Source organism: Apteryx mantelli, chromosome 4 (genome assembly GCF_036417845.1).
Source record: "Apteryx mantelli isolate bAptMan1 chromosome 4, bAptMan1.hap1, whole genome shotgun sequence".
Taxonomy (NCBI): domain Eukaryota; kingdom Metazoa; phylum Chordata; class Aves; order Apterygiformes; family Apterygidae; genus Apteryx; species Apteryx mantelli.
The window spans coordinates 20,412,688-20,435,500 of NC_089981.1; the positions used below are offsets into that span (position 1 = coordinate 20,412,688).

The following is a 22,813-nucleotide window of genomic DNA, read 5'->3' on the forward strand; positions in this document are numbered from 1 at the left end:
GTCCAAAACGTGCTTGCACTGAATCAACTCATACAATGCTGCTTATTTGCATTCTTTAGCCCTTTCTTTCATGTAATGTGCTGAAAGAGGTGTACAAATATCTGTACTGGAGATCTGTGATTGACATACAAGACTGCACAGGAATTCTACTGTGAGCATTTAATTGCCATAAAACTTAAATCCATGATTGCTTCACCACAAGCTAAGATCAACACAACCTGCCTCACACCAAGAAAAGCTTTGATTAAACAGACCTGCCTGCAGCAAAAACCTTAATAAGACTTATTATTCCAGTAAATAAACAGATTGTTTCCCTGCTTTCCACACATGCTTTGGGAAAGCCTGTTTGTGGGTATTTTTTTTTTAAAACTAAGTTTTCTTTGTCATTTCTAAATTCATGCTTTTCTTGGAAATTGCACTTCCTTAGAACATTTAACGATGCGCGAGATTCTAATTTTCCCCACAAACTTCCTAGTTGCTGCTCTAAGTTTTGGAGGGTTAAGCAAGGTTATACAGTGCTATAACTGGTTACTGATAGGAGAATCCACGCACATATAAATATTAAGGATGGAATTCATTACCTGGTTATACTTATGCAACTTCTTTAGCGCTTTGAAGCATTCGTTCCAGCCATGTGCACACCTGGAACCACTGCGCAAACAAGGGATAGGCACCAAATTCATGTCTCTGGCTCCTTCCGCCTGTTAAGAGCCAAGATGAATGTCATGGCCAGGAGGAGGGTGTGCAGTGCCCACAGGCTTCAACAGGGAACAACTGCAAACGCTGCCTTAAACTGCACGGCTCTTCTCAGATGGAGATGAGATGGGGGGCAACTCTTACAGATCAAATTAAGAGCTTCTCACATCTCGTATTTATCTCCTTTGTTAGCATTCAGGTATAAACGCAATACATTTGACAAAAAACACTTCCTCACGCACCCCCGCAATAGCTCATCTTAGGTTAATTGAAATTGGACATTTTGCTTCTGAGAGGTTCAAGCACCTTCAGCTTCAATTTTTCAGTTTACAGCTCCTGAGGTTTTCCCTCCTGCAGAACCCAAGTTACATGGAAACGCCCATTCAAAGCAACAACAAAAAGAAGGGGATAAGAAGTCACTCTGTACTGAGCAAAGCGCACACTGCTCCGATCCCCATAACACTTCCCTGGCATCCTGCCTAGGATGTTAAGTTTGCTTGCGGAATCACAAACAGAACAAGCACGAGCCATGCCATCTAATGTCAGCGGTTATTGTCAGGTGCACCGACACTTCACTATGGATCTCTAAGGAAATCTGCTAAAGAACTGAAATCGCTACAAGGCAGACATTACCGGATAAATAAAGGACGATGTAAGGTACTGGCAGGTTAACTTCTGAAATATTGCTTGTTCAGATACATTACTAGAGATACAAGTCATCTTCTTAAATGACACAGGCAGATCTCGCAGAGCAATGAACGACCTGCTATTTCTGAGCTACTGCAGCTTTGGTCAGATCTCTGTATAGTTTATTGCAGATACACTGTTTCTCATGGTAACGTTTAAATTTGGTTCTGAGGCAGCAGGTTCTGTGCAATTTAAATATAACAGAATGATCTGATCTTCGTTTTTAATCTTACTAAGACATAAGCACAAAAAAAAAAGAAACCACTTGGCCAAAATATTCGAAAAACATAATTTTATTTACAACATAAAAAGCAAACCGAAACCACCACTACTACGAAGACCAGGTTGTTTTAGAGGCCTTTCAGCAAAAGTGATCCACTTCAGAAAATCAAAACAGAGTCCAGCGATTCACCCATCATTCTTCCAAGTGTAAAAAGAGTTTGGAACTGCCGCATCTTACCAGAGAAGTGAAAACGAGAACCAGAGAAAGTCATTGCTGCCTCCTTTCCTACTCACCTTCACTGCACCTTCTTCCCCAAACTTGGAAAAAAGACACACAATCAAATTATGGAACTACTTTGTTAAAAGTTCGGTACAGGTTAAGCGAAGAACAGCACAGTCTGTTTAGATTTAGACCCAGTTTAGTCCAAGCAGAAAGGAATTCCTAAAGATACAATGTCAAGGGCAAATGAAACATATAGGGATCGATGAATATAGACTTGTTGGAGAGAAAGACTTTAAAAGAGGAGAAAGACTTTAGTCCTCGAGAGGTAGTTGTTACAGGAGGATAAGAGAACAAAATAAAGAATTCCAACAAGGAAAACCAGAACACATCAGCACTTGGTACAGAAAACAGACTATAGGAAACACAGTACCTTTGTACAGCTGCTTTGTGTAGTAAAAGGTTTATATAATAGGTAGTGAGGGCTTCCTCCGAAAAGAGAAAGAGCTGGGTTTTGTTTGTTTGCTTATTCTTTTCAACAGGCACAGTATTTTTTGAAAGTTACAGATCTTTTACTACGATTAGAAGCAGACTTAAATCAGCTACGGAAGAATACACACACAGTAGTGACATAAGTGAGAGGCTGATCAGCCCAGTGAAAGGAAAGAAGGGTGAAGGGAAGCTGGAATTCCCAGCTGCTGTACTCTCGGCCTTCTGAGACACAGAGTTACATGCGCCACCTCAGGAGAGGAAATCTGGTGTGCATTGCACTTTCTTTGGGAACGACTGCTTTATAAACAAAACTTGTATGGATGTGCTTTCCCATGCATCTCACAAACGTTTCAGGCAGGGATCCCAGAAGCACTCTGGACAGGACAGCAAGTTAGAGCTTCTTAGGTCACCATCTACTTAAATAAATAAACCAACCAACCCTCAGATCAAATCCTTTGCTGTCCTCCAACCACTACCTCAACAAGATGGAGTTTAGGAGTTTACCTTGCCCGCAACCTCTATTTTTATTTGCACAATGTCTTTCCAAAGGACTGTAATACAGGGATACTGTAATAATTATAATGAACTGTATGAGGCCTGCCTGAAGCAAATGATTTTAAGAAAACTGGAGGGGAAGTTGATATGAGAGCTTTTATACAGTTTTAACGGTCTAAGGGAGTGTATTTTCAAGGGTGTGGAAAGATACTATACACGCGCAAATAACGGCAACTTATGGACTTTGGCCCTTCTTTTGCTGCCGTGTCCATGCTCAACTACACCTAAAAGGATAATAAATAAAGCCAAGCTATCACTCAAACAAAGTCTTGCTCCTCTGCAACTTGTCACTGCAGCAATTATAGTGTATCGGGGTCCAGATCTAGTGTTGATTTAATTTCAAAGCTGTAAAAACTTAATTCCAACTCAGTGACACCAATGTTATTAATGTGCCGCCAAGTCAAGGTGAAACTGAGATCGTGTATGAGCCGAGTGGCTAAGCTGGAATAAAAGTTTCAAGTTCATACCTCCAAATCTCATAAATCAGCATCCTAAACTCTGCAGCTTCTGGATTTCTGCTCATTTTTTAAACTTCTGAGCACTGATAAGTCACTGGATTTTGTCTGATACAACTCTTCATAAGACTAGTAGGGAATATCAGTAACGTGGGTAACTCAAAAGTGGCCACTGAAAATAGGCCGAAGGATATAGATAACAAGGCAAGAGATGAAGGCTTAAGCATTAACAACATCAAAATCATTTCACATGTGAAAATCAGTTTAGAATGAAACATACTCGTTTTATAGAGAGATGTCCAAGACCAGCCAGATCAATGACAATAAGTTGGGGAACAGAAAAGTTATTTGGACTGTTTGGAATGTCTCAAAGACTCCACAACAGGGCAGACTGAAAAAGGCTTTCGATAAGTCCATCAATCATCCCATGATTTCTGATCTGTAAAATTTCTGGCACGAAAACCATGCTCAAGTCCCTGCTTTTGATACAAGATAGTAGAGGATGAAGAAGACAACAATCAGTCCTGCAGAAACGTAACAGAGTAACTTGCGATTATCCCTCCCTGACCGTGCCATGGTGGAGAAACGCTTCACACTGCCGGTCAGCAGGCCAGTCACACTCATAAAATCTGAATCCTGAAGAAGAAAGAAAGGTAAAATGGAGACATTATAAACAAGTAAGGCTATTCCTGAAGAATTCCACTCAGCGATTAAAAAACATTTGAATAGGTAGCTGCACAGTAACTGCCTCTTTCTCCACACCCACAATCATGTTTCTCTCAGAAGGTTCTTCCACTCCTGTGCTCAGACTCCAGCAACAGCACCGTTCCCACAGTGCTCAAAGTAGTCAAACAAGAGGGATAGGAAAAGTTCTACTCCAAATGCAAAAAAAGCTTCCCACCCTTTTTTAAACCAGTATAAAATCATCTATTACTGCACTGTTTAATTGCACCTGTGCAGCTTATTCTGCCTGGAAGAGCTTGTTAATGGCAACTCTACAAGTGAACACTTCATCCAAAGGAAACATCTCTCCATGAAGCTAACGTCGATTCATTGCATGCTGGGGCAAGCTCAGAAGTATAGAAAAAGGTGCAGCTCCTTTCCATTAGTTCTGCTTTTTCTTTAGAATGCGATGGCACGCGTATAAAACTCTTTGTCAGATCCTGGCAAACAATTCTCAAATTAATGCAATTCAGTCATTTTAATTTTAACTCCTGCTTTGCTTATTCATACATTATTTGTAGCTTCTGCTCATGTTTCTCCTGAAATCTTTGAAAAGCTCCCCTCACAGAAGCCTAATTTCATGTTTATTTAGGACTTCTCCTTCAAGCTCTTTTGCCATAACATCTTGTATTTTGATTCTCCGTTCTCCTAATTTCCCGGCTGAGCAAGTATCCATTTCAGATACTCCTCACCGTCAGTGTGCGCTGCTATTAAGATTCCAGCTGAGTTCGCATCTTTGACTCGATTGGTTTCAACGCTACAATTATCTTCTCTCTGGCTTCCATGTACCAGTTCTCCAAAATGCAGCATGTGCAGAAAAGTCTCTCAATGCAGCAGTGTTCCTGTGCTAATCTCCTTCTCAAATATCTGTGTTGGCTTCCCTTCCTCTCACAATTCAGTTAATGAATTATCTTTCTCCTAAAAAGCCTCAGAGGGTAAATCCTCTGCTACGAGTCTTTCCTCTGCAAGTGCTACATAACTTGTAAAATATTTCAATTTAGGTAATGCTGCAGAAACTAATAGTATTATCTAAATATAAGAATGTTTAATTTGGTAGGGAAAGTCTGGAGGCAAGAGAAACCTTACCTTGCTTTCTGACCTTAAATAATAATATATTTTCTAGGCACTAACACAGTAACTGGTCATCCTGGCCTTTCCCCAAAGCACTGGGATTTTCCATCAGCAACCAAAGCTAAAGAGGCAGACCACTCTGGAAAGTGATTTTGGTTTTATCAGTCATTGTGTATGTTATGTTTATGTTACCTCTAGAAATTAAAGCAGAATGATGACAGAACAGGGAACCTACCAACCTGATTGCGATCAAAGCATCAGTCTTGCTCCTTCCAAAGACATCAGTGAACCCTGACAGGTATTCTGTGTTTCAGAGATTACCATGAGTAACCCTGATAGATTTATACATTACCAAAAATCACAGAAGCAATGGAGGAATAGGTCCATCTCCCAGTATGAGCTACAGGAGGCAGATCTTTAATCCCAGTAAGTAGGTAATCTCCATCTATACTGCTTGAGTACACTGTCCTACATGGGTGTTTCCAGATGCTAGATACCTGGCTGTGTTGTCCATTCAAAGCGGTATGAGCAGTTGCTAGGTATTTAATATTTATTTATCAATAAACCTGCAGAAAACGGGTTTAGTTGTTTAGTTGTATTACGTGGTTTGCCAAACTGACCACTGGAAATCTAACTTTGTCTCCTTTACTGCACCGCTATTAACTTTCACAGTAAGGTAACTGCTTGAGAGCTAGCACAAAAAATTCATAGTTTTTACATTTCATTGCTTTCTTACCATGCCATCCAGGTAACGGTTTTGTTCATCAGCATCTTTGTCAATATCCAGAGCCAGCTACACAGAAAAACAGAGGAAATAGCTTTAATGAACTTTTAACATGGAGACAACTTCTAATGCATCTAAAGCTGGAAAATTTTGAAATGCATACAGAAGAACAAACCACTACCTCCCCCGCCTCCTATACACACAGAGCCTTGTTTGGTACAACGACAGAACAGGATTCTCATTTCTGTTGATGACTGTTTAAATGATTTAGCTCTATAGCACTGGAAGTAAAGCTTTACTATCAGACCGAAGCTTCATATGTATGACACAAGCCTTTAAATATTGGGACACAACAGCAGAAATTCAGTCTTACCTGCTACAATACTAATCACTGATTTATATTAAGTTCTAAATCAAAGTACCTGATGTTAGCACGAGCAAACTCGCTTTAAGAACACCACACACGTACATACCTGTGTATTTTTCAAAAGTAATTTATGTCATTTTATTGTAACTTTTTTTCCAGAGGAGATATGCTTGGCAAGACTCCTCTGTGCATCTTTAACGTTCCTCTCTGTGCCTAAAGCTCCTTACCTGAATGCCACTAAAACCACATCATTCCTATTACACGATATAGCTGAACCTCAAAAGGAAAGCAGAGGTTCATAAAGCTGTCCCCAGCATTTCACCAGTGAAAATTAACTATTAGATCCAGTACAACGTTCTCTAAGAGTTGCTTATAAATAGGAAGCCCTCTGTACTAGTCAGAGGCTTGCATCTCCCACAAGACACTGTAAGAAAGATGAACAATCTAGATAACTGAAGCCCAGAAAAACTTCATTTATGGCAGCTCCCCATGTGAACTCAGCAACTCACCGATTTCAGCCTGGTGACTTTGCTGGCTAGACTGTCTGCCATACGCTTGTTCTCAGCATCTAACATATCCTCCACAGCGCTTGGACTCTGACCTGGAACGAAAGGAGAAAGAGTTGTATCGTCCCAATTACAAGCGGCAGCATGTTTACTTATCCCAGGTGGAGAGCGAGTCGGAGTGAGTTTACTGTTGGATGGGTTGCCGGCAGGCTGTGGCGCTCCGGACAGGCCATTTCAGCTGCCTTCGTGCTTCCGCATCCCACGCAGGGATGGAAACCGCCACGAAACGTGACACTTCTAAACTTTCCCAACAACAGGCCGTGCCAGAGCCCTTTGGAAAGAAATCCTAAAATGTGCCAGGAGCTTTAACCACCCAAAGCAGCTCTAAAAAGTGCCAAGGCATCATGGTAGACGTCAACCCCGTTGTCTGGGGAACGTGCTCTGGCAATACCCCCCCAGCGTTGTCACCGATTTCAGTAACAGTGTTGTCCCATGCATGGGATTTGTGCGAAGCCAGACAAATTTGGAACACCAACGACAGCGCGTTTCTCCACAGAACGCTATTTTTGCTAAATCAGGGGAAAAGGTGCATTTTACCCTTCCCTGCAGCGGAGACATGCTGTACACCATTTCGGGGCTTTGCTGGCTTTTCTCCCCCAAAACACCTCCGGTGTCATTCCCCAGGCAGCCCCGCCGGCATCATCGCGAGGCCGCGGAAAAGCGCAACCCTTTCCGTCAGCATTTCGAGGGGGCACAAGCAGCCGGGGGGCCCCGCCGACGCTGTCGCCCCTCGCCGGGCCGCGCCGCCCTGTCCCCCGCGGGCCCTGAGGCGGCGGCAGCGCCCCCCAAATGGCGGCGGCGGTGGCAGCACCCCTCAAATGACGGCGGCGCCCCGCGCCCCAAATGGCGAGGGAAGACGGGGGGAACCCTCCAGCCCGGCCCGCTGCCCCGCTTCCCCTCACCTCGGCCCCACTCCGCCATAGTGGCGCCCGGCCCCGGCGGGAAGCGGCGGTGCGAGCCTGCCTCGCAGGCGGAGCCCCGCCGGCCCCCGCCTCCACAAAATGGCCGCCGCCACTGCCGCCCTGAGGGGGGGTGGGGTGGGCCCGCCTCGCAGGCCGAGCCCCGCCTCCACAAAATGGCCGCCGCCGTTGCGGCTTGCGCCTCGCCGGGGAGGCGGTAGCGCGGGCTTCCTCCTCCTCTTCCTTCTCCTCTTCTTTCTCCTCGACCCCGGCGCTGGGCACCCGCTTTTCGGCGGGAGGGCGGCGCCCCGCCAGGCTTCACGGGGAGAGGAGGGGAGATGGCTGCGGCGGAGGGTCCCAATCAAGCGTAACCCGCTTGAGAATTAATTACTTGGTTAAGAGAGAGCCCTAGGGAACCGAGGCTCGGCTTCGCCGGCGCCTTGCGAGCCGCCGCGCCTTTCGGGGCGCCGAGACACCCCCCCCCTCCCCGGAGCTTGGGGCAGGCGCCCCGCTTCGGCCTTGCCCCGTTGCCCCACCTCCGCGGGGCCGGGTCTCTTGGCCCTCAGCGCGGCAGCCGCGTCGCGGCAGGGCAGGGCCCGGGCCAGGCCTCCCCGCGGGCGGGCGGGCGGGCGGCGCCCCTCCGCCGGCGGCACGGCGGGGAGGGAGGCCGCAGGCGCGGAGAGGCGGGTGACCCCGCTCCCCTCGGCTCCCCGGTGCCCCTCGGGCAACCGCGGCGGCTGCGTGCGTCCCACAAAGCTGCGGAGAAGCCCAGCACCTCAGTCACATAACAGCGGGGAGCGAATGCTGTGCTCGGAGGTGAGCTGGCCTTTTCCAATCCTGCTGCCTGGCATTCTCTGAAACTTCACTTCTTTTTTTCCCTCTTTTTCCCTCTTTTTTTTTTTTTAATTTATTTTTTGGATGCGAGGGCTCTCAAAGCCCAGGGCTTCCCCGGGAAGCCACCCTCTGGCTGTGCTGAGGCAGGAGAGGGGATGACCTGGTGCCCTGAGGCGGGAGGCGGGATGACCTGGTGCCCTGAGGCGGGAGGCAGGAGAGGGGATGACCTGGTGCCCTGACGCGGGGGGAATTCCAGGATTAGAGCCGCGTTTTGTGATTACGCGTGAGCAGTGCCGAGTGACATTGCATAGCGAGGCACGTCGCTGCACGGGGTCTCACCGTACGTGCTAGCTCACGTTGGTCGGCAAACTTGCTGGATTTTTCCGTGGTTAGAAGTTACTTTTCCGTGGTGTAAGCCAGCGTGGCTGTGTGAGCTGTTAAACTCATGCCTGTTCCTAAAAATAATTACAATTATCTGCACGTCTGTGTGCATCTGCTCATTTACATTGTTACCATGAAGCATATTATCTTCTGTAATGATATAAAGATTCTAGCCATGGAGGCCAGCCATCATCTGGGCGTGTGGTTTGTATAGTGCACACAGTGCATCTGCCGTGATCTGCACAGAATTATCCCCTTCAACAAACTCAATGAGATCCTAATGATTTCTACCAAATAACTCATTTTCACCACCTTAAAAGGCAGCTCCACCTTAAGCGAGCCAGGATGGTACTTGCCTATCTGCCTTGCTTTCCTCTCCATCCCTTTTTACTCCACAGGAATGTTTCTGGTTATTTTTTTTCCCCCTTTTTTTTTCCCTCCTGGGCAGTAACAGAAATCAGGACAGCCAGTGGAGGAGGAGGAGGCAGAGAGCTATTTCAGGGAGCTGCTGTTATCTGTTCTATGTTAATCCTCTGGGTGGGGGGAAGGTTTTCCTGAGTGCTGTGCTGGGAGGGCATACATTAAACATCGGAAAGCAAAGAGAGGAAGACGAGGATTAGAGAGGGAGAGAGAGAGGGAGCTTTACTTGCGCTATCCATCTGCTCTGCTTTTATGGATGCAACAGAGTGAGCAGTCTCACTTGTGTTCTGGGGGTTTTGTTTTGTGGGTTTTTTTTTTTCCTCCCTCCTTCCTTTCCCCACCCATTTCTCACTCCCTCTCTGCTCTCTGTGTGTCAAGGTCCCTTTGCATCAGCGTTGTCCAGGAGCCCTGGAAGTCCCCTCATTCGCCTTCCTGCCTATTTCGCCTCCCTCTGTAGCTGAGCTGGTGAGATAATGGAGCTGAGGACTGTGGTAGCCACGGTGGAAAGCGGGGAGCAAGACACAGTTCTCAAGGTGCTTCAGATCTACAATCAAGAGGTGAGTGAGCATCAAACCTCTGCCTGACATCAGCTTCTTCTGTTTACGAGCCTAGAAGCAGGTTGGCCATGTTGTGGGATTTCTGTGCCATCCGGCTGTCCCCTGTCTGTCTCCTGTAAGCGCATCTGTCTCTGCATTACTGCCATAAAAATGTTACACACTGCTTCATCTTTTGCTTGCAGACAGTTTCATGCTTGGTGTTTTGGTAGGGAGCAGCTAAGCAGCATCTCTTTATCTTGTTTCCGTGGTGTACTGGAATTAAAGCACATAGGCATTTTTTTTATCATCCAGAGTCCAAGTAAAACATGGTAGGGAAATAAACATCAGTGTGAATACCAAATAGGAGGAGCTCTTATATTAAAGCAAGATTTGGAGGTAATAGAACTGAGGCCTAGGGAGGAGCTGCAGGTGAAATAGGTACTGTGATTTGCAAGTAAAAGATCACTAGAGATGGACATGGGTGGACTGCTGGAATTAGGTACAGCTGCTTGATCTGAAAGCTAACAATAAGAAAAGGATAAAAAACGAATATGGGATATGAAAAGAATGGCTAGGAAGCAGAAACGGAAGTGTTTCTAGCCTTAAAGCAGCCAGGATGATCTGTGAGGGTAGTTCCCTTTTGAAATAGACTCCAGCTGTCAGGGAAATTTCTTTCAGAGGATTTCCACCAGGGTAGGGCTGGCCCTGCAGATCTGCATGACTCATTCTGCACCATTCTTGAGTAGGTGGGAAGCAAGCAGGGAAAAACTGTGAATATTTTGCACAAGTGTGCAAGGGGAAAATGTGCAACCGTTCCCAGCAGTCACTTTTGAAACGGTGGAAATCTGAGCTAAGAAGCAGTAGATTCTGTACTAGAAAGACAGCGGGATTAACATCACCTACAGTGGATGTAACGCTGAAGAAATCAGGAGAGCAAAGAAGTTTGATGTGTAACCAGCTTGAGGTGTCAAACCAAGATGTTCTTGGTAGAATTCCTCCAGCTGGATCCTTTGTCAGTACATCAAGCGTAGGAAACTTGTGAGAATGTCAGTGATTTTGCTAGTCAGTGTAGAAGAAATGGAGCAATCAAAGAGGATATGAAACTGCAAATAAAGTAAGCAACTTCTCTGCATCAATTTTCACTGCAAAAACCGATGGTACTGTATCCTTTCCTGGGCATATTTTTGGAATGCAGTTCGCTATTGTACATACAGTCAGTTCTTGGTTGCCAGGAATAAAATACAGGAGGATAATCCAACTAAAGCAAAACCGCGGGTATTGCAGCAGTACCTGTGAAAGAGATGACAGGAACCTGCAAAGAGGATGTGATAGGAAAGAAAAAGAACAAGTGACGTGACTGTCTTCAGAGCACGTAGGTCCATGGACTGAATCGCCAGTTCCTTGTAACGTGGTGCTACAGCCTGTGCACAGATCAGCTCACGGCGCTAAAGCATGAGAGAGAGCCCCTGACACAGCACTACAGGAATACAGCTGTACTGCTTCTCCACCTGAGCTTTCTTAACTGGTATTTCTGCCTTGTCCTATCCATTCCTTCTTGTTCTAGGCCAAAAAAGCCAAAGCCAGCCCAAGGTTCTTAGTGACTGTGACACAGCTGATCTGCAAACTGTATCATCTACTTACAAGTAGCCAGGAGTTGGCTGCGCATAAAAAAAGGTGGTGAATGACAGAGGAGATTATGCTTGCAGAGTGTTTGAATGAGTCAAGACTAACAAGGAACACCTGTGATTTCCAAAAGTTCAGTGCAGTCAATCACTGACTTCACTGAGCAGGAAATGAGATACAGTTAGACAACCGAGCAACTCGAGGGCAGGAGAGCCATAAGCTGATACCGTACGAGGCAAGCTGAGCTATTCAGACATATAGATGGGATCTTGGTGAACTGCAATCGCTCAAGAGAAGAGTTAGTCCAGGGTATAAGAATGATTGTTTGTGGTAAAACTAATTATCTTTATTGAACAGCTCTGTAAATGCATCTGTGCAATGTAAGTCAGCAAAAGAGGTGATGGGGAGTGTTAAGAAAATGAGGGAGATGATGATATAGCGATATCCACAAACCTCTATCAATATAAATATTGACCCTCTGTATGCTTTCTGTTCCGAAAGAGCACAGTGGGTAAAGCTCTGGGACTGTCTTGGTGCAGGCGATCGGACTGACTAATCTAACAGTCCTTCTCTATGACTTGTGAGACAATACGTTGCATAAAAGGAAAAGCTCCTACACGCCGCATGGTTGATCTGTGGAAACTCTCTGCCAGAAGTGCTCTTGGAAGCAAAAAGGTGAATTCAGGATGGAGCAAGCTGTTCTGTATGCCTGCTATTAGCAGTACATTCTTTGTAGTACTTGCTGTGAAGCCTGGCTTATTGAAGAGCTGTGTGAAAGACGCCAAAGACTCCAGATGAACTTGTTTACTCCCCAAAATACAGCCAAAGTTGATGGGGGATATTTGTGCACGTTTTGTGGAGTTCAAGGGCAGTTCAAGTTCCGACGCAAAGTAACACAAGGCAGTAAAGCACACCCTGTGAAGACGCCATGTGGAGAAGGGTGTTTACCTATGCTAATCAGTTGTGTTTAAAGAACATGAGCTGAATAACAGTTGTACTTCCAGACACTGTGGGAATGAAGAACACAAGGATCTGTTTGCAAATAACAAGGAGACAGTACTTTCAGTCAGGAAAGGAAAAATAAATATCAAGGGGAAAAATGTATTGGCACAGCTTGGGATGTGCTGAGGTGACACTGAGCAGAGAAATTATACAATACTACACTATGTTTGAATTGTGATGAATATCTACTTAACTCCTGCAGTACTTAAAAATAAGTCCATCAGTCAGATGGGCACAGCTTTGGCCTGTGGCATTCAGCCTCCACTGTAGAGCCAGTAAGAAAGTGCAACAGGTAATATTCATCACAAGTGTTTTTCAGAGATGAATGAGAGGCAGGAGCCTCCAAAATAATGGGGATCTTGTTCAATGAAAGCGTTTCAGACCTCACAGTATGGCCTGTATCTGTGCAGTTCAACCCAGACTCGTTCCCACTAATTTTGAGTTGTTTGAAGAATGATCTTGGAGAGAAAAAGCAGGAAGAAAGCTCAAGCCTTGGTGGCAGGAAAGCTGTCCTCTTGTCTGATTTCTTGGGAGCTTCCACTGCTTGTTACAAGTCCTGTGATTATCTTAGACCCCTGTAAACGCTCTGGCTCTCCTTGCCATGCTGATTACCTGCCCCTCTGCCGGTAAGGACTGTCCTTGAGAAGATGTGCTTGCTTTTGCCAATGTGTTTTTAGGCCTGCTGCTTTCCAGCTGAATGACCCTTTCCTGTTGGGGGTGCAAAGGTTCTGCAGGCTTTTAACCTGTCGCTTGAACTTGATTGTTTCTCTTCTGCCCTCACAGAAATCTCAGTGCTTCACCTTCAATGATGAGGAGCGGGAGGAGAGGAAGGTAAGCATGCTCTTTGGTTTCTTCCTCTAGTTGGGCGGATAGATCTGCTGCTGCTCCGTACTTGGGTGCAGCAGGACTTAGTGGTAGCAAATTCCAGAGGGAAAGAGCTCAGTGCTCTTTTTTTTTTCCCCCCGCAGACTTGGGGATGTACTTGGCTAGGGAATGGTGTGTGCAAAGCATCTAGCTTCAGCTTTCCATCAGTAGATGATATTTTAGGATAAAAGCATCTTCCCAGCCTTAGTGACTCCTCTGGGTTCAATGATGCACGTAGTCTCAGCCATAGGTATGTTAAAAAGCGCATGTCTAAATGGTACGCGTCCCCTAGGCAAAGATTCTAGCAGCATGCAAGCCTCTAGCGGGTACGTGCTTTCTCTGCGAGTTAGCTGCAGGGTATGACTAAGGCTGTAGACTGACAAACGCTTTAAGACAGCATAATCTGGCACTCGGTGGAAAGAAACACTCCTGGCTGTTCATGTCCATTCTTGCAGCGGGTCCTCCCTCATGCCAGGGCAGGCCTTTGCATGGCTGCGCACTGAATGTGTTCAGCGGGCTGATCTGGCTAAAGAATAACTCTTTTATTTATTTATTTTTCTCCTGGGTTACTTTCCAGCTGGATCAGTTTTGTGGTGCATTTCAATGGTTGATTTCTCTAATGCTTGTGTTAGCACAGCAGTGGAGTGAGAGCAGGCATGGATCAGGCAACCAGGGTGGAGAAAGGGACCTCTTCAGTCTGTGCCAACGCCAGCTAATGCTAGCATAAAGTTTTTTCCAACTGCAGCCTGAAGTGCAGGACTGGGTCTCAGAAGATCTGAGCGCTCTGCTTTGCTAGTGATTGACTGTTTGAGCTAGAACAGCCAGATAGGCCGTGAATTCAGACATAGCCTTGGGTACTTCACTTTTGGGGGTCAATCTCATGAAATATCTATTGAGCATCACATCTTATTCCTGGTGCTCAGTTCTTCTGAAGGTTTAGCTCTGGGCATGTGCTCTGAAATCTCAACCTGACTCAGTCAGAGGCCTTGGTCACTTTTGAATATGTGGGGTTTTTTTTGTTTTTTTTTGATTCCTGTGCCTCAGTCTCCTCATATGGAAGGAGAAGAGGAATGACTGTGCTTTCTCACTTCTCAAGGGTGTGATTGTGAGACATACCTCACTCATGCAGGCAAAGTTCTCTGGGTGAAGACTGCTGGAAAGAGAAAATGAGTGTGTGGCAAGGGGTGCGAAGAGGGTAAAGCTCGTTCAGTTCTGCCAGCCTCGTGTTAAGAACTAAAATGTACGGTTCCTTCATTTCTGCCCTCAGTCCTTATTATTGTTATGAACTATCATTGATTAGGCGGTGGTAAGCCAGTTACACTGAGCTATAGCAAACCCCTTAATCACCGGTATTTTGATTCCCTTTTTTTCCCTTAATATGTATGGGAAAACATGTGCTCCTACATGGTATTGTCTTAGAGAGATCTAGTGAGATCTTGCCTCACCATGGTGTGGTTGTTTATGCAATGGGTAATGAACAGTTACTAGTGTAATATGGAATATTATTATACTTAGTTAAAACCAAGATGGTCCTGGCTGTATGGAGCATTACCTTTGCTCTTCCACTGCTTGCTGTCACAGGAGATGCTCTTAATTCAGAAGGATTAGATCTTCAGGAGTGGTAAACCGGTGCTGCTGGAGCTCTGCCAGTCTCTGCCTACTGAGGATCTGGGTCTCCAGGCAGCGCTGAGAATTAGGGCAGTATTTCTTATTTAAATCTTCTGAGGTCTTTTCACCTTCTTTCGTAGGGCATCCCACACACTTCTCAACCCAGTTAGGTCCTTTCCCCCTCCCTCAGCAATTTTCTGATGCATCTCTCAATCTCTTTGGTCTGTTTCTGGAGCACTCGCAGCAGACACCTCCCTAATCTTAAGACTTTGGGTGCAAAGCCTTAGACAACTGCTATTGAGTTGGTTGTTGCTCCTCATTGAAGCCATGGGTAAGAGATCTTTTTCACCCTGCCCTCTCTTAGCTTATTGCACCTGTCAAGTCAACAGTGTTAGCCTAAACCATCATAACCGTGGGTGACACTAAAATATGCAATGTTTGCAAGGAGCAATGTGATCAGCTCCTGCAGCTCAACATGGGAACCACTAGTTCACTTGGTCAGTGTTAGTTGCCTGTTTGTACTCTCCTCTTGCATCTGATACCCTTTGCCAACCATTCTTTGTCTCTTGCTGGGCATCCTTTCTTGAACTGGCTCAGAATCAGACGCCAGAGCCAAATGCTCTTGAGTCCTGCCAAGCTCGCATCTGAACCTAAGCTGTGTAGCAGGCTCATCTCTAGATGGTGTTCACCTCTTCAGGACAGAGCATTACAGGGCAGTATTTTTTTTTTTTTTTTTTGGAGGGGGGAGAGTGCTATTAACTGTCAGTGCATGAGGCATTACTTGTTTCCCTCTGCACAGAAAATGGCCCAGCTGCTGATCAAGTTCTTGGAAAGAGAGCTTCAGCCATCCTGCCAGGTCACATGTTTGGAAAGCATCCGTATCCTGTCCCGGGACAAATACTGCCTTGACCCTTTCACCACCAAGGAAGGCCTGAAGACCCTCTCCAGGCATGCTGGCATTGATTACTCAGAGGAGCTCATCCGAGAGGTCCCAGACTTGGATGTAATCCTGGAATCCCTCAAATGCCTCTGCAACATTGTCTTCAGCAGCCCTAGGGCACAGGAGCTGACAGCTGAAGCCCGGCTGGTGGTGGGCCTGGCCAAGCGCATCAAACTGTACAACGAGAGAAGCCTTCCGCATGAGGTCAAGTTCTTTGACCTGCGTCTCCTGTTCCTACTGACAGCGCTCAGAGTGGACATCCGGCAGCAGCTAGCCCAAGAGCTCAGGGGCATCAGCCTGATGACAGATACCCTGGAGCTGACCCTTGGCGTGAAGTGGATGGATCCATACGAAGTTGCCACCGAGGAGGGACTTCTCCCACCTTTGCCTCGGCAGGAGACAGAGCGAGCAATGGAGATCCTGAAAGTGCTCTTCAATATCACCTTTGATTCCAGCAAGAGGGAGGTGGACGAGGTAAGCTCCTTGGGTGTTCTACCCCACTGCAATTGCACTTCTCCAGGCTATAGTTTGATTATTGACTTTTCTCCTCCACTGGCTATTTCCTCTTATTATGGACTGGCTGCCATGCAGCCCCTAGGGTCTGGACCACAGTTACATGGAAGGGTAGCAAGAGACTTGAGTGTTTGACCCTTCATCACTAGACCACTGCCTCTATCTGATGCATTATTAAACATTTTAAAATGCTTAGTTTAATAACGTTTATTAAACATTTTAAACATCTGTGGGCTGGTTTTTGGCCTCTTCTGGCCCTTGGCTCACTGTTCAAGAGTGGGAACTGTATGGAACAGGAAGAAAAATGTGTGTTGACAGGTAGCAAAAGGAGAATCTGGAGGATATTTCCACTTGAATGCTCTGCTACCCATTTTTAGGTTCCTGGAGCGAGGGATAGGGCTGTGGGCTAAAGGGGGAACAGACTCCAGGAGGTGGGGGAATGTAGATAAACATGTCCTTTTCCTCATCAAAGTTTTCATTTTCTCTTTTGGGGCCAGGAAGATGCTGCTTTGTACCGGCACTTGGGTGCCCTCCTGCGCCACTGCCTCATGATCTCTGCTGATGGAGAGGACCGGACGGAGGAATTCCACAGGTCTTCGTTAGATAATTAGATAATGTTCTTCCCTAGAAACAAACCTGAGGTCTCCCCAAGACAGGTGCTGTCTGACTGTGGCATTAACATCCTTTGCTTGTTTGGTCATTGCTAAGATCACTGCTACGAAACAGGCATCTTTGGTCTTGCCTGCAGGTTCCTCATGCTGCTACAATTCAGAAATAGCCCTGCACAGTCAAATTTTGTGCGTTAGTGCCACAGAGTCCCAGTCTGCAGGAGGACATGTTTTGTCCAAACTTGCCTGCCTCCAAGAATAGTTATCCTGTGTGAGGTCTCCTCCATGGTTCCACCCACTTTAGCGGGCAACTTGCCAGAGTAGGTGTTCGTTACCTTAGTTAAAGAGTCCCTGAGCTGGCCTTAATTAACTGACTGTCTCCTGAGTCATGCTGAGAAATTGCCTGTGTCATGCTGCTGAGCTGTATTGGTCCAAGGGTGTCAGCTCTGAGCAGGTGACACCACCCTGTCCCTGAGAAGATCAGAGTTGAGGGATCTTTAGTGTGTTGCATGGACCGTCAAGGTGGGAATGGGTGATACAGGGGGAGTCCCTAGAGATAGACCTGCAACCGCCCAGGCTGGGTCCTGCTTGGCCTCTGTCAAGATTCGTTGTTTCTCAATTGTTGCTGAAGCCCCTTTGGACTCCTAGCAAATTCTTCAACCATCCAAAAAGCAGTTTAATTTACTCAGTTCTAGTGGTGTGAGGAGCTTGGAAGCCGGGCCAGAGACAGCTTGGGTGTGACCTCAGGGCCCCCACACTGCTGGAAGCTAGTAATGAACCTGTCTTTCTGGGTAGTTGAATTTCTGTGAACAAAGATTCCTGACCAAGTGTTCACTTCTCTTCTCTTTCATCTATCCAGCCATACGGTTAACCTTTTGGGCAACCTGCCCCTGAAATGCCTGGATGTCCTCTTGACCCCGAAAGTCCGGCCAGGCTCACTCGAGTACATGGGTGTCAATATGGATGCGGTCAGCATCCTGCTAGATTTCCTAGAGCGACGTCTTGACAGGGTAAGTTGAGAGGTTGCTGTGCGGAGTTCTTCGCTGCTCATTTTTACAAGTGCATTGCAGGGTACGTTTCCTTTGTTCTACATTTAACCTTAAAAAGCTCAGCACCAGTGCGTCATATGAAAACCACAGAAGCACCAGTAAGGCTTGGTTAGTTTGGAGATCTTCCTTTATAGAAGTGGCAGTTTTTAGCAGAGACAAAACCTTTATAGTTGACAGGATTAAAATAACGTTTGTTACTTATCAAGATCACTTACCAAGACCCCTTACCTTCCTGGACTTCTCCCCAGCCCCTTGTGCCCCTTTCTTCCAGAGCTTCTGGAAGATGGAGTTTGCAGTATTTTCAAGCTGGCTGTGGTTTTCAGTCTCCAGTGCTATTCCAAGGGGCCTCCAAGTTTTACTAGAGTTCCCTGCTCTGGATGCCCTACAAGAGTATTTCCAGCACTGCTGTACCACAGAGCAGGGCTCAGAAAACCATGCTGTTTGAGGAGGGACTGAGCGCTGGAAGCTCCTGCTGCAGAGGTTGGAAAGCCTCAGTGTCCGTCCATTTCCCTGCCAGTCCGTTCTCTTGTGATCCCCATCGCTCGCCAGACCAGTTGAGCTCCGGGTGACACGTTGTTCATCTTGTGGGCATTTCTGCAGGGACACAAGCTGAAGGAGAGTCTGACCCCTGTGCTGAACCTGCTGACTGAGAGCGCCCGAGTCCATCGCCAGACAAGGAAGTTTCTGAAGGCAAAGGTAACCCATGGGTTCAGCCAGAAGTCCAGTGATGCTGCGTAGAGGAGAGAGAATAGCAAACTGCCTGAACATTGCCATCCTCCAAACAGACCTCCTCCCTCTTCATATTAGGTTCTGACATCTAGGGATTTGAGGCCTTTGGTACCCACAGTGTTTTTCTCCACATCTCCCATGCTTCCTGGATTTATTAGCTTTAGCTGATTTGTAAAATGACTGTATGTTTCCCCCCATCTGACCTGCAGTTGCTGTTCCAGCTCCACTGATCGCTCCTCAATGTGGCTTTGTAGGTGCTGCCTCCTCTCCGGGATGTGAAGAATCGGCCGGAGGTGGGGAACTCGCTCCGGAACAAGCTGGTGCGTTTGATGACCCACATCGACACTGATGTGAAGCACTGTGCAGCAGAGTTCCTCTTCGTGCTCTGCAAGGAGAGTGGTAAGTCGCTGCCCACAGGAGCAGACACAGTGGGAGCTGGAGAGGCATGAGGGAAAGCACGGAGTGGTGTCTCTCTCCTTTTCCTGGCAGTGTCACGGTTCGTGAAGTACACGGGATACGGGAACGCAGCTGGGCTCCTGGCAGCACGAGGCCTCATGGCTGGTGGGCGGGAAGAGGGAGAGTACTCGGAGGATGAAGACACTGACACGGAGGAGTACAAGGAGGCAAAGCCCAAGTAAAGAACTCCGTTTCCCCCTCCATAGCATCCCTTTTCCTATACCTCCCTTTCTTCACCTGCCCCTTTGCCATCTCCCTGCTCTACCCACCCTGTCATCCTCTTTCACATACACAGATCGCTCCTCATTACTTACAAGTGTCACTCTTAGCTTTGATTTCCTGCTCCACCATCTCTACCTGTTCCTTGGGTTTAATGCTTCTGCAGCAGAGCTGCTCATGGTGTGGGTGGTCACCAGTAGATATATCCAGTCCCTACCGCTGGGCGCAGGCTCTAGAGCAAAGTGGGTTCTTTCAGCCAGGGTCCCTTCTGTACCAGACTTGTTCATGGTGTTCATGGCAGCATATCATGGCAGCAGGGTTGAAAGTGCCAAGTACCCCTCGCTGCCTCAAGATCCCCTGTGCTGCTGGAGTGAGCTGGTTTTCCCTTTTGCTTGCTGATAGGTGGTGGTAACTCACAGATGGGGTGTGCGGGGGGAGAGCTCCGGAGCTGTGCTTAGTTCTGGGTCTCCCATCCTTTCCAGCATCTGGTTCAATGTCTCCACGGTCTGCAGGTTTCCTTGTCTTTTTTTGTGTTAGTTTTTTGCCTCCTGACTAGAGTAGATAGAAGAAGTGGCATCGCTCCTTGGGCACCTGGTTTAAAACTGTGCCGTGGAGGTGGACGGGATGGGGATGTCTCCCACACTGGAGAAATAGGAGGGATTTGTAAGGAGGACTGTGATGGGGGACGTACAGAAAGAGACCGGAAGCACCGTGTTGTTTCACTGTGATAGCACCAGGGCTAACCTACGCAGCAAAACGAGAGAGCCCTTGTTTGCTGCGGCTATGATAACCAGCCCCGCTGTTGTGTTCCTCTGCTCAGTAGAGGCAAAGCCTGATTTTTAGACAGCTGTCTTCTCACCTTTCTGTTTTACCTCCCTCCTTTGCCCTGGTCTCGCTGTTCTTGTAGCATTAATCCTGTGACGGGACGTGTTGAGGAGAAACTTCCCAATCCCATGGAAGGGATGACTGAAGAGCAGAAGGAATATGAAGCCATGAAGTTAGTCAACATGTTCGACAAGCTGTCCAGGTACTCGAAAACTGTACATGCCTGTCTTTGTATTAGCACCTGCATGTCTATGACTTACACTTACCACAGACCTTTCTTGGAATGCCTTTCTAAGTCCACCACAAACTGAAGGGACATAAAGAAAACTTTGGGGGAGGTGCTCTGGGAATATTTCTCATTTTCTTTAAGCTAGGCCCTGTTTACGTCAGGGGAGAAGGTGTTGCAAGGCCCCTAGCAACCTCTTCAGCGTGACAGCACATTACTGCAAACTACCCCTACGTGTCTGCCCTGTTTCCAAAGACCATCGCATCGCCAAGTTTGGCCAGGCGCTCAGTAACAAAAGGAGCCGCTGTCCTGGCAAGGCTGCTGGGTAGGAAGTAGCATTTCGGGGACAGATGGCAGCTGGTGCAACCAAGTCCCCTTCCCTGCTGGAGTGCTTTCTGCCATCATCTCTCATCCATCATTAATAGGTGCCACAGATAGGGGCCCAGGATCTGCCGACTGAGTTCAGACCATCCCCAAGCGTGGGAAGGAAAAGCACTGTGTATTTAATGCTTATATTTCCGGCATGTGTGGTAGAGGGAGAGGAACTGTGTCCAAAGCCAGTACTAATTTTCCCCTGATCCCTGCACTGTGCAGAATTGGGACCTAAGCCTGGACCTATTCCAGGGAAACTGAGAAGGGCAACGTCTGCGTCTTGTGTTTCCAGCTATTGCCTCATGGTGCTGGAGGTGTCACTGATATAACTGTGCCGCATCTGTGTAAGAAGGGATTTGCTCTCCTCCGAGCTGGCCCAGGCTTCTCCTGGGCTGCCTTGTGGCAGTACCCACAGGCCCTCGCATTTCTGACATAGATCTAGTATGTTCCGTGGTGTCTGCTGTGGATTCGTGTAACCTTACCCCCTTCTCCTCTCTGGTTGCAGGGAGCAAGTCATCCAACCCATGGGCATCACGCCGAGCGGCAACCTCGCCCCCATGGAGAACGCCATCCGCGATATGGCCGACGAGAGGTCGTCGTCCGACTCGGACCTGGGGCTGGACTGATCCCGACCTCTCGCCCCAACCCCAGAGGACTGGGGAGCCTCCATCTGCTCTCCCTCCAGAACTGGTGCTGCACCTGGAGGCTAGTATTGGGCCAGGACTCTCCCTGTGGGATCTGAATCCAGCCTGGACCCTTCGCAGTCCACAACAAAGAACACCCCCTGCCTCCCTCCTGGCTCCACAACCACTTCTTTCCAGAGGCTCTTCATGGCCTGGCTCCACCTTGGCCTCTCCCCTCAACAGTCTTGAGGATTTCAGAGTCCAAACTGCTTCCAGGACTTTCCATTAGGTTTTTCTTTTTAATATGGGATGTTTGGGAAGAAGGGTGGGGGGAATCTGTGTGTCACATCACCAGGGTTCAGTGATCTGTGGAGCATCTTGTGTATGTGCCGACGCTGGTGCGGCTACGTGTCGGCGTGTGCGTCTCCGCGTGGTCGCGTGGGGGAGTCGCTCCCCAGGAACGCAGGTGGGAGCGTGGGGCTCCCCGAGAGGGGCGGACGCTGGGAAGGGGGTGGCCGTGGGGTAGTACATGCGTTTCATTAGCAGGTCCCGCTACACGTGCGCTCCGTGAATGGCCGTACGCGTCGCGGTGCCTGTGCACGCAGCGGCGCAGGTGCGGACTTGCCGTGAGCGCGAGTGCGGAGGGGAGGACCGGTGTGCTGCGGTGAACAGTGTGCGCGCTGTGGGGGGAGGCGAGTAAAGCTCTTGGGTGAAGCTTCCAGCACTCCCATCGACCACGGGAAAGAAACTTGGAGGTGACTGCCAGAAACTCTGATATTTAGTCTGTGGCACTGTGCAATGTTCCTGCTACCACTGAGTTTAGTTTTTGGCATTAGCCTCTATCCGTTGTGCTTTCAAAATGAAAGGCCAAAATCTGTGCTGTGTGTTGCCTCCTCATCTGCCTTGGCTTTCCCGCAGATCCGTTGCTCTTTGTGCCTGGGGGCTGGTGTTGATCCTGTCCTTCGCTGTGGCTTAGATTTGTCTTTATTTTTTTTTTCCTTTTTAAAGAAAAATGATTTAAAGGAAAATCTTCCAATCTGTCATGTACCAAAATTTACTAGCACACATAGGAATGCAGAAGTTATGCTAGAATAAAGAAAACCTTCTGACAAACGGTTGTATGCCGGTGATTCATCTAACATCATCGTCCGAGCAAGTAAGGAAACGCTGTTTTTTTTTTTCTGACGAGCAAATGGTTCTGCCTGGATCACCCTGAGCTTCGGTTTTACTTGGGAGATAAAACTAGAGCATGAAAATGGTGTTAAGCCAGAATGTTTCACTGCACCGCCGCCACCAAATATAACTAAA

The 22,813-nt window shown here is 47.5% G+C and overlaps 2 protein-coding genes across 5 annotated transcripts; one reads left to right on the forward strand and one right to left on the reverse strand.

The window, feature by feature from the left end:
* Positions 1-1,660: 1,660 nt before the first annotated feature.
* On the reverse strand, positions 1,661-7,756 carry BET1L (Bet1 golgi vesicular membrane trafficking protein like). Of its 2 annotated transcripts, none has more exons than XM_067295908.1 (4): positions 7,681-7,756; positions 6,722-6,813; positions 5,858-5,914; positions 1,661-3,963 (listed from the first exon to the last, which is right to left on the reverse strand). In XM_067295908.1, exons 1-4 carry the CDS (start codon positions 7,697-7,699, stop codon positions 3,796-3,798), a joined length of 336 nt encoding a protein of 111 aa, XP_067152009.1. In that variant the 5' UTR covers positions 7,700-7,756; the 3' UTR covers positions 1,661-3,795. The 2 variants fall into 2 exon arrangements, with proteins under 2 accessions (XP_067152009.1, XP_067152010.1); XM_067295909.1 differs by lacking the exon at positions 7,681-7,756 and adding an exon at positions 7,316-7,406.
* A 549-nt stretch (positions 7,757-8,305) lies between these two features.
* Positions 8,306-22,618, forward strand: RIC8A (RIC8 guanine nucleotide exchange factor A). Of its 3 annotated transcripts, XM_013948277.2 has the most exons (11): positions 8,308-8,493; positions 9,691-9,869; positions 13,257-13,304; positions 15,745-16,359; positions 16,896-16,990; positions 17,866-18,016; positions 18,656-18,751; positions 19,039-19,183; positions 19,274-19,418; positions 20,367-20,486; positions 21,388-22,618. In XM_013948277.2, exons 2-11 carry the CDS (start codon positions 9,786-9,788, stop codon positions 21,506-21,508), a joined length of 1,620 nt encoding a protein of 539 aa, XP_013803731.1. In that variant the 5' UTR covers positions 8,308-8,493; positions 9,691-9,785; the 3' UTR covers positions 21,509-22,618. The 3 variants fall into 3 exon arrangements, with proteins under 3 accessions (XP_013803732.1, XP_013803731.1, XP_013803733.1); XM_013948278.2 differs by lacking the exon at positions 18,656-18,751 and having other exon boundaries at positions 8,306-8,493; XM_013948279.2 differs by lacking the exons at positions 8,308-8,493; positions 9,691-9,869; positions 13,257-13,304 and adding an exon at positions 15,019-15,035.
* The last annotated feature ends 195 nt before the right edge of the window (positions 22,619-22,813 follow it).

What these genes read in the sequence shown, in the direction of transcription:
- RIC8A (XM_013948277.2), top strand. Translation starts at nt 9,786, where the DNA reads ATGGAGCTGAGGACTGTGGTAGCCACGGTGGAAAGCGGGGAGCAAGAC. An exon ending in CGGACGGAGGAATTCCACAG is followed by an intron (nt 16,991 to 17,865) that starts GTCTTCGTTAGA and finishes TCATCTATCCAG; the next exon opens with CCATACGGTTAACCTTTTGG. An exon ending in ATGTTCGACAAGCTGTCCAG is followed by an intron (nt 20,487 to 21,387) that starts GTACTCGAAAAC and finishes CTCTGGTTGCAG; the next exon opens with GGAGCAAGTCATCCAACCCA.
- BET1L (XM_067295908.1), bottom strand. An exon ending in AAGTCACCAGGCTGAAATCG is followed by an intron (nt 5,915 to 6,721) that starts GTGAGTTGCTGA and finishes TTTTCTGTGTAG; the next exon opens with CTGGCTCTGGATATTGACAA. An exon ending in ACCGTTACCTGGATGGCATG is followed by an intron (nt 3,964 to 5,857) that starts GTAAGAAAGCAA and finishes TTTCTTCTTCAG; the next exon opens with GATTCAGATTTTATGAGTGT.